Raw genomic sequence first — 11410 nt, 5'->3', positions numbered from 1 at the left:
AAGATACAAAAATAATTTAAAAAATCACAAGTGTCCCTTAAAGTGTGCCTTTTTAATACAATCGAGGAAAGAAGTTGGGTGGTAGACTGGGTGGGCAGAAGTTGGCAAAAGTCTTAGGAGGAAGAGAGTAAAGGGAGACATCGTTTTAGTAATCACCCAGATGGGGGGGGGAATAAGGACTCTAGGAAATAGTGAGGAGGGGGTTGAGCCAAGCTAACTAGGTTGAGGCTGGGACCTTGTAGGGATTAGTTTAATGTTGGAAGCATGATGGGAAGTATGTAGCTTGTGGGGACACTGAAACGCTAAAACATGTATTTCTTCAATGCTAATAATACTCTCAGGAGAGGCGGCAATTGTGTGCAAATCTGCCGAGCTCGGTGTACCATTCTATAAAAATGTACCCGCAATACAAAAACAAGTACGGGACTCTATACCTATATCTGAGTACTTATAATTACTAGTTCCAGCAACTGACGGCGAGAGGCAGCAATGCACTACAAAAGTGCCCAGCAGCTTTCCTAAAGCAAAAGGAAGTGTGTAATTAGGCTACAAGCCGTGTTCTCACTGTACGAGTCAACAATGTTTCAATATTCAGGAGGGTAAGCACCTTCATCACTGAGCATCTTCTTATCTCTATGCGGCGAACATGCACCTGTTTATGACATACCACGCAGTATAACAAAATGCTTGTAGGTGTATGTGGTCGGTGGAGGTGGCTCAACATGACAGGTAGCATTGTAATCTGTGGGGAAATGTTCAGCCATCCATAAAACCAACTGAAACTACAGCCACCCACTCTTCACCAATGCCTAAGTTACCTCGCCCTCCCCTCGGGGGAAAGACAGGGGAACACCCCGGTATACGCACCTGGGATAGTCTACATTACGCATACACCAATACTCAAGGGTTTCCATTATAGCATACTTGTTGGACAGCATGACAACCCCGCCACACCAGCTACACACGTTTGAGGTTTGCTAATCGAGTCAAAGGAAACAATGCACAGTTGCTCTCTCTCTCTCTCTCTCTCTCTCTCTCTCCCTCTCTCTCCTGTTGAGCATCGCATGGAAATGTCTCGGCTTGCCTACCAGTGGTTACAGAGCAGCGCACAAGAATTTGTCCTGTCTACTGGTGGTAGGCTAACGAGTAAGAAGGTTGCCAGGTCCACCCAGTGTTAGATGTTACCTAGGATCTGACGATTTTTCTTACATTGCCCACACGGTGGCGAACATACGGAACATCGCTTGTGTCTGTATTCCATCCTTCCAGTGACTGAATATTCACAAAGAGAGCCTGTTGCCCCACCGCAGTGTAGGCCTATGACATCATATCTACGGTGTGTTGTAGTGTCTACCCTGCCCTCACCTCTGTCTTTGTTTAGGAGCTAAAGCATACAAAACACAAGGAACAGTTCATCCCTTCTTAAGTATACAAACACAGCACAAAACACCCTTTGTCATAATTCTGCTGGTGTCTTAGTGAGTGCATTTACACATGAAGTATCCAGTCCTGCCTTGATGACCATGATGTCATTTGGTTTTTGTGTGAATGTTCGCATTAGAACCCTACTGTTATTCTGTGCATTCTCTAATTTTGGAATTACCCCACTGACACTCAGAGTCCTGGCTGACACCTGGGTGAGGCCTCTGGTTCATGGTTTTAATTATCCAAACATGCTTAGGTTATTCTGAGAGAGATTTGGATACAGTACATACACCAACATACAGTAATACTGGCATGTTATCCATTTTTCTATTGAATGTCTACATACAGTGCCCTCCGCAATTATTGGCACCCCTAGTGAATATGAGCAAAACAGGCTATAAAAAAATATGTCTTTGCTGTTTATCCTCTTGGTCTTTCACTCAAAATATTCACAAAAATCTTACCTTTTCATTGAAGTAAAACTATTGAAAGAAAAAAAAACTGTTGACATTAAATAAATATTTTTCCCCAAAACATGTGTGCCACAATTATTGGCACCCCTTAATTTAATGTTTTGTGCAGCCTCCCTTTGCCAGGATAACAGCTCGGAGTCTTCTCCTATAATGCGTGATGAGGTAGGTGAACACATGGCACAGGATCTGAGACCATTCCTACATGCAGTATCTCTCCAGATCCTTCAGATTCTGAGGTCAACGTTTGTAGACTCGACTTCAGCTCATCCCACAGATTTTCTATGGGGTTTTGGTCGGGGGACTGTGATGGCCATGGCAAAACCTTTATTCTGCGGTCGGTGAACCATTTTTGTGTTGATTTTGAGGTGTGCTTCGGATCATTGACCTGCTGGAAGGTCCAACCACAGCCCATTTTAAGCTTACTGGAGGGGGCTGTTAGGTTTTCATTTAATATCTGCTGGTATTTGATGGAGTCCATGATACCATGTACCCTAACAAGATGTCCAGGGCCTTTGGAAGAAAAACAGCCCCACAACATCAAAGATCCGCCACCATACTTCACATTGGGTATGGGGGTCTTTTCTGTATGGCTATGTTTCTGTCTACGCCAAAACCACCTTTGATGTTTGTTGCCAAAAAGCTTTATTTTGGTCTCATCTGACCATATAACTCGGCCCCATTGAAAGTCTGACTTACATTTGGCAAACTGTAGGCGCTTTAGTTTGTAGTTGATTGACAGCAGAGGCTTTTTTCTGGCAACCCTCCAAAACAACTTGTAGTGATGTAGGTGGTGTCTGATGGTAGTTTTGGAGACTTTCTGACCCCAAGACTCAACTCACCTCTACAATTCTCCAGCTGTGATCCTTGGAGATTCTTTTTCCAGTCGAACCATCCTCCTCACGGTGCGTGGGGTCAATGTACACATACGTCCGCTTCCAGGCTGATTCTTAACATCTCCTGTCGCTTTAAACTTCTTAATTATTTCCATGATAGTTGAAATGGGTATTTTCAACTCTTTAGAGATTTTCTTGTGTCCATTTCTTGATTTGTGCAGCTCCACAACTTTCTGTCGCACATCGTCACTGTGTTCTTGGGTCTTTCCCATAGTGATGAATGACTAATGGAATTTGGCCTGTGTCACCTCATATTTGTACGCCAGTGGAACAGGAAGTCATGGTTGACCTCTTAAGACTTCCTTATCAAACAGGTGAACTTAAAAATGTAAAAAATGACTGTAAATATACTTCAGTTAGATTTTAATTATAAGATTTGTCTAGGGGTGCCAATAATTGTGGCACACATGTTTTGGGGAAAAATATTTATTTAATGTCAACAGTTTTTTTTTCTTTCAATAATTTTACTTCAATGAAAAGGTAAGATTTTTGTGAATATTCTGAGTGAAAGACCAAGAGGATAAACAGCAAAGACATATTTTTTTATAGCCTGTTTTGCTCATATTCACTAAGGGTGCCAATAATTGCGGAGGGCACTGTATACTCAGGCACGTCTTTGATTTGAATCGCAGCAGTTGATTAGAAATCAGTATCAGCGTATCAGTATTGTTGCTCGTGTCAAAATTTTAATGATGTCTTTGAGCTTACCCTAAATTGGTTTTATTTTCAGATATGTTTGCAGAATAATACTAACCTGAGTAATATAAAGTATGACTACCTTCAATGAAGAACTTAAAAAAAATATTTTCACAGATACTATACTGAAACTTTCATGCAAACACTGTCAATAACTGTGACAGTTCTAATATGGTATCTCAAATATAACCAGGCCTGAAAAGACTCATACATATATATATATATACAACCAACCAACCATTTTCTCTTTATAATAGCCATCCTCGTGATCATTTAAGTCCCAGGAACATTCACAAAGATGAAATATGGAACCTCTTTTTAACAACTTGTGATTTGTCAACAAATATTACATCACAATTGGAATTTCATCCCTCTCACATTTGTTTTTGGACCGAAAATGAAGATACTTTCCACAATGTCATCTGCGGATGTGAGAGTTTACTTCCAGTTCCCTTTTCGGTCGGCTACAGAGACACCAGACCAAAACCCGTGACGATCAGGTCAAAACAATCTCATGCCAGTGAGCAGTCAGGAAGCGGAAGAGGCTGACAGTGAGCTAAGAACCACCACCTTTTCAGACTCTTATCATCCCCAGCAGAGGTAGCTAAGACCTGCTGCTTTGATCACGCTCCCTGTTATTCTGTTCCACTTCAAAACACCTCGTCGAGGAGGCAAAGGCGTCTGCCAGCTGGTCTCCTATCAGCTGGGTCTCCTTATGGCAGCGTTCAGGAACCCTACAACTATTTTGTTTTTAATGGCTTCAAGTCCTGTTACATATTCATTTCTCCAGTCTAAGAATCACAAGTCGCACATACCTTACTTCCAAACCATGCAATGGTGTGTCACATTATATCACAGCTGAAGTATTAATGGCACAGCAGTGGTTCACAAGGCAGAGACATTGCCTAGCTGGCATGTGGAAGCCAGCCTTCTTTTGAAGGGTCAGGGGCCTTCTGGTTTCAAGTACTTTTAGTACAGAACATACTACGTGTATCGTTTTGCACAATCATGTTAATGGTCAAGAAAAGTAACATTATGTAACAATTTAAACTTAAAATAACAGCTCAAAAATGATTTTGATGGTACACTCTCTTGTAATACGGAGAATGGTGTCTGTGCCACTGCCACAGCACGCCTGGTATTGCACTGTAACATTGGTGGACAGGGCTCAACACCTTGCGTGAGAACTACGTAACGCTTTATAGCACCACCCCACAAAATATGAACTACACCCTTCTGTTAGCTGTAAGAATAAGTTAGCGGAGCACTCTCTGTATGGACATCATGGCAGAGGTGACGAAGAGCCGAGGAAGATGGAGGAATACTCCATATTCAAATGCTTGAAACAATGTATATAGGCTGAAAATGCAAGCAGTATTTCAGCAAAACCAAAATTTGTCATAATTTTTTTGTTGTTCTTTTGGTTATGTTAGTGTTCATCTTCGATGTCACAATAAATCAAATTATGCAAAGTCATATTTGTGTGAAATCTTGTAATATTAGCCTACTCTGCCTTGACAGTTGACATACTTCTTTGGCTTCTGGCGTTGTCTTTGCTTCAACTTGTCAGCACATGCATGTATACAAATGTCAATTGACGACAGTGGTGTAAAAACGAACTACACTCCGCAACTTTTGGGGGAACTCAGTAGCAAAAAATACCAATTCTTGCATAATGGGGATTTAAAATTTTGACTTCCCAATTAAATGAATCCATCTGTTTGGCAAAAAGAAACAAACACAAAAAAGTGTCAATAAATCATTTTCTTTGGATATTGTCACGACTTGGGATCTCTGTCACGAGTTGGGACCTCCGGGCCTCTAGAGGCCGCCAACTAGAGAGGCTTTTGGTGTGGTTATGTCTGTACATGTGCTTCCTGTGTTTGTTATACCTGTACATGTGCTTTGGTTGACTTCCTGTGTCTGTTTCCCTTCCATTGTTTCCACCTGTCTGCTTGTTAGTTAATTGGTCACATGACCAATTAAGAGTTGTATTTATACCCGGTTGTTTTTGGTGTTCTTTTCGGTGACTTACTCGTTTGTGTTCTGGTCAGTGGAGAAGTGGAGAAGTGATTAAAAAGACAACAATTCCTGCAAGCATCTAGCACTTGGGTCCTACTTCCTGCATTAGCTCAGTGAGCTTCTCTCTGGACCAGAGAACCAGCGGCCAGGGTTCGCTTCCCAAGCCCGGCCCTGACAGATATGACATGTTTTTTTCACACACACTAATAACATTGCTAAGAAAAGATATACCTTGGTATGGCTCTGTCTATCAGATTGTGTCCAGTGTAAACTGCCAGGTTTGTAGGTAGGCAAGACCAACACCACATCCGTATTTTCACTGTTGCTGAACAGTCATCTCACATTTCAAAAAATCCGGGGATTTTTTTGTTTTAAGATGCTCAAAACTCCTTTTGCACAGTGAACAATGAACTTGTTTAATTTAGGTACAGATCTCATCAGAAGTATGTTAATATAAATACAATGCTAATCTATATGTAGTACAGGAACATTGCTCTGTGAAGTAACACTGCCTTAGTATACTTTCTATTTTCTTTTTTTTTTTTTTTTTTACAATGGATGTGAATGCATGTTGATTTGAAAGCTTTGGTGACTTTAACCTCTGGAAAGTTTATACTCAGGTCACGACTATGGACTTGGCTTTCCCCTTGCATGGATTACCTATGCGTGGTCACATTATATTGGAAGGAGAGAGCATGGTGGTCATGTCAAAGACAGAGAAAACACCTCTCCATACCTCATCTCTGTTCAGGGGTTCCCCCACCTGTGTGTTTGTTTTACGCACATCTCTGTTCGTGACCTACTTTCATTTGAGGACTCATTGAGGACGATTCTTTTTTTCATTCGGCTTCTCATCCTTTTATTTTTCCACTACTTCGCTTCTCTTTCATGCGGTGAACCTCAGACCAATCAACTGGACTGACCCATTTGGTCTCCGGTTAGTATTGGGCTGTTTCCTGCCAGACACACTTCTGTGGAAAAAAACAAAACAATACGCACTTATCCAACCCACACTAACTCTACAGAACAAAAATGGCTGTTTTATACCTTATGTCCAATCATATTTAATATAAGTTGTTATTTACAGATACTCATTATATTGTATGAACAGATTGCTGATTCGATAAATACGAAATAATCATGGGTAAGCATGATGTTGTTTTAAGTTCATAAGTCAAGCCAAAGCATATGAACTGTGAGATATTTCACCTAATATTATACAACCCCAAATCAGAAAAGGATGTTTGATGTTTTATCTCATGAATTTGATTGCTTTTTCAAAATAAACACTTAATTCAATTTCGATTCTTGCAACATATTTAAAAAAAAGTTGGGACAGTAAAGCACTTATCACTTTGTAATGTTGCCATTCCTTTTCACAACACTTAAAAGATGTTTAGGGACTGAAGACACCAAGTGAGGAAGCGTTTCAGGTGTAACTTTGTCCCATTCTTCCTGCAAACCAGTCTTAAGGTGTGCAACGGTACGGGGTCTTCGTGGTTGCATTTTGCATTTCAAAACATTCACACATTCTCTATTGGGGACAAGTCAGGACTGCAGGCAGGCCAGTCCAGCACTCGCACACCCTTCTTCCTCAGCCATGCCTTTGAAATGTGTGCAGAATGTGTGCAGAATGTGGTTTTGCATTGTCTTGTTGAAATACGCATGGGCTTCCCTGGAAAGGATGTCGTCTTGAAGGCAGCATATGTTGCTCCAAAATCTCTATGTACTTTTCAGCATTAATGGTGCCATCATAGAAGTGTAAGTTACCTTTGCCAAGGGCACTGACACAAACCCATACCATGACAGACCCTGTCTTTTGGACTTGTTGCTGGTTACAGTCTGGATGGTCCTTGTCTTCTTTGGTCTGGAGCACACAGCGTCCATTTCTTCCAAAAAAAAACCTGAAATACTGATTCGTCTGACCACAATACATGTTTCCACTGTGTGATGGTCCATCCCAGATGCCTCGGAGCCCAGATAAGTCGACGGCGCTTCTGGACACGGTTAACATAAGGCTTCCTTTTGACACAGTAAAGTTTTAACTGGCATTTGTGGATGTAACTACGTATTGTAGTGCTTGACAAAGGTTTGCCCAAGCAATCCTGAGCCCATGTTGTTATATCGCTTATAAATGAATGCCGGTTCTTGATGCAGTGCCGTCTGAGGGATCGGAGATCACGGTTATTCAGCTTAGGCCTGTGCCCTTGCCCTTTACGCACTGAAATTCCTCCAGATTCCTTGAATCTTTTAATTATGATATGCACCATGGAGGGTAAAATATCCAAATCCCTTCCTATCTTTCTTTGAGAAACATTGTTTTTAAACATTTTAATGATTTGCTCACGCATTTGTTGGCAAACTGGCGATCCTCTGCCCATCTTTACCCCTAAAGGACTAGGCCTTTCCTGGGTGATGCTTTTCTACCAAATCATGATTACAATGACCTGTTGAAATCACTTGTTTCAAATCACATCATTATTGAATTATTCTACCTCATTACTACCCCTAAATTTACCCTGTCCCAACTTTATTTGGAATGTGTGGCAGGCAAGAATGGCAGGAATGGATGTATATTTACAAACAAAATTAAGTTGACAAAACATTAAAATATCTTGTGTTCATACTGTCTGCAATGAAATACAAGTCAAGGTAAATTTATAAATCACTGCTTTCTGTTTTTATTTGCATTTTCCATACCGTCCCAACCTTTTCTGATTTGGGGTTGTATATTATTATATGTTGTGACTAATATAACATGTTTCAAGTTGACATGTCCTAAAATCTAGTATGTTGTATTGATGTCTGTTGGCAAAATCTGAATACTACTCTAAAATACTAATAAAGACCAATATTGTTACACCCATACACTACAACACTCAGGAGCAGCACTGCACTGGAGTTTGTAGCTGACAGAACAGACACACATCTCTCACATGCACACACACTCAAACATGCGTTTGAGCACACACACATACCCACTCATGCACATCCTGTGGAATGAACCCCACCATGATTTCTCACTAAAAACATCTAACTTCTCACAATCTTAATCACCTGCAGGGTAGCGGGAGAATAATTTTCTCTCTGGGGTATTTTTAGCAGAAAGGGAAAGTATCATTTTTGCATCTTGGGAAGTTTGTGTAATGAGTGGTGTAATTATTCACTCAAGAAACTGTAGGTTTGTTCTACTATGAGTTTTCATTCAGTCATTTATGGATGCATTTGAGCTATACAGTATAGATAATGTAATTATGTGCAAAGCTTTTCAATCTTTTTCTGTTTAAATTCAAGGTCCACATTGTTTCTTCACCAACAAATAAATTGCAAAAATGCAGACATATGACAGCATAAGGAGCTACAAATGAGTAGAAGTAGTGTTAGGACACACACACACACCCACACACACACACACACACACACACACACACACACACACACACAGGACAGGACCGGACCTGAGGAAGTGATGAGGCTGAGCTATAGGCTGGCTGAGTTAGGCAAGACATGATCTGCTAACATTGTGAATTTTTTTACTGGATATACAGTACAGTTACATATATGTTGCCCGTTTATTGCTGATGTTCTTTATGAGCATGTTGTGTAATTTACCAGAACATACTACCAACACCATCATCATGGTTGCCCACACACACACACATACACACACACACACACACACACACACACACACACACACACATACACACACAAGGCAGCACACACACACACACAAGGGATTACACACACACACACACACACACACACTGATGTGACACACTTACCTTACATAAATCATTGTACAAAATGTAAGGTATTCTAAAGGAGAATACACAGTGTTGTCTTGAGATCACAAGAATGTTGTGTATATTTGTACATTTTGTTGTTGCTAATCTTCCTGCTTTCATCCGAGACGCAGGCACCCTTTCCACATTCAAATCGAGACTAAAGACAATCCTCTTTAGTGCATCCCATAGTCATGAATAATGCATCAAAAACCCGTCACCTGTCACATTCTTCACTTCTTTTTGTTAGCCATGTTGTTGTGTTTAGCAGGAGTGGGCTATAGACAGTGCATGTGTTTTGCATGTGAAGCGTTGCGGCTTTCTCCAGCCAGTTGTACACTGTTATTGTATCCTGCCACACAGTTTGCTGATAACACAACCATTGTGGGCCTCATCACTGACAATGACGAGTCAGCCTACAGAGAGGAGGTTGATACCCTGACTACAGAGTGTATGTCATGTTATGTTATGTTATGGTAGGTTGTTGTGCAGTGCCTTGTCCTAAGAATTTCAGTGCCCAGTCTGACCCTGTGTCATTCTGTGCATCTGACAATAAAAGACTTGTGACTTGTGACTTGTGACACCTAAACACATAAAAAAGGAGGGCCTTCGTGGATCCCGGGTACAGCATGCGACGCTGTGTTGCGCCTGTCATCAGCCAGTTTGGCACTTTTGTGTATCCTGCCACCCTTGCTATCATAATTACAATATGCACGCACCATGTCAACCAACCATAACTAAACATGACTCATCAAAACTCAACATAAACAAAAGTCTTGCTGAGAGCCTCTCCCTCTTCTTCTATAGCATACTATGCTAATACATGCTAATATAAATTGATATGAATTTAATTGAAATTGGTAGTGTGACTAGTACCAGCAGCAGTGTTAGTAGTAATTAATTCCCAAAGAGGGGGAACTTAACATAAAACATTGCACGAGGATAATTTTTTCCTCTACGCCTAGTGAGAAGGAGTGTTACCCACATCAAACAGCACTCCATACGTGCACTACCTCTGCTCCACCATAGTCACCACAGTCACCATGGTCACCACCAAACGTTCCAGTGACTCCCAATTAGGGTCACCAGTGGAATCTTCCATTTTTCAAAATGGCTTTCCTTACCTTTCCATGTTCACATATTTTAACTGTTTTTATTCATCAGTATCATTTAAATACTTGTTTAATGGATGTGTTATGCCTGCAGTATGTTTTCGACAAACTTAATAGACTAGATCCTCTTTGGGTACCAGGGTCAAGTTTCTGAATATGTATTGTTAAATGTAGGTGTCACTAAACCACAGGATACAGTTAGCAAACCTTATATGATCGCTTGTCATAGGGGAACAGGAGCAGAACTTCACACATTAGTCATGCACAGGAAGTTTATAGGGCATGAGCAGTTATTTGTATGCTAAATGCAATCCACCAAACCCACAGAAACACATGTATTTTTAGGTCATGCCTAATGGTCATTTCAGATAAGATTAGGTTTTCTTTACTGAGAACTGTGCAGAATGTTATTTGACATATTCTTTTTGCACTTATCCTGACTGCTTAGAGGCGAGCAGGCACAGTTAGAGCATGCAAACCAACTCCAGGTATGAGAATAGGTTTGATGAGTGGTTATGACTAGAAGTCTATCATCATTGAATGTCTTTATAGACGTTTGGGTAGCTTGAGTAGTGGTATGTGTGTGTGTGTGAGTGTGTGTGTGTGTGTGTGTGTGTGTGTGTGTGTTTGTGTGAACTAAAAAACACAAATAAAATCCACGTAAATGAGGAAGAAGATATTTGAAAAAAGGAATTCATGTGTGGAATAAGACCATACAGTTTTCACAGGGAACACATCATTTATGAGTACAAACTTGTCAGAGCCTAATTGTATTTGAGTTTCACAATGCACTGATTCACACAATGGACACAAAACACTGAGTCATGAAATTATATCTATTTACAGTACAGTCAGTCTCCATTTAAGGTTGCAGTCACATTAAAGCAAAACCTATGATTCTGATTAAATGATTACAAATCTTTTTGTAGATATGGTAGTTGACATCATTTTGAGATGAGATGAGAGGAGAGATGACAAATTAATGGGCAATGAGGTGACTGGTC

At 40.6% G+C, this 11410-nt stretch overlaps 1 protein-coding gene across 1 annotated transcript in view; it reads right to left on the bottom strand.

Moving 5' to 3' along the window:
* atat1 (alpha tubulin acetyltransferase 1) overlaps positions 1–1241 on the bottom strand; it is a 10479-nt gene extending 9238 nt beyond the window's left edge. The window contains exon 1 of the mRNA XM_042710726.1: positions 1210–1241. Within this exon, the coding sequence (XP_042566660.1) occupies positions 1210–1241 (32 nt within the window). The remainder of the gene's footprint in view (positions 1–1209) is intronic.
* Between the last annotated feature and the right edge of the window lie 10169 nt (positions 1242–11410).

The sequence above is a fragment of the Clupea harengus genome, chromosome 19, assembly GCF_900700415.2.
Source record: "Clupea harengus chromosome 19, Ch_v2.0.2, whole genome shotgun sequence".
NCBI lineage: Eukaryota > Metazoa > Chordata > Actinopteri > Clupeiformes > Clupeidae > Clupea > Clupea harengus.
The sequence above is the reverse complement of the archived record's forward strand: the minus strand, read 5'-3'. Positions and strand labels throughout refer to the sequence as shown.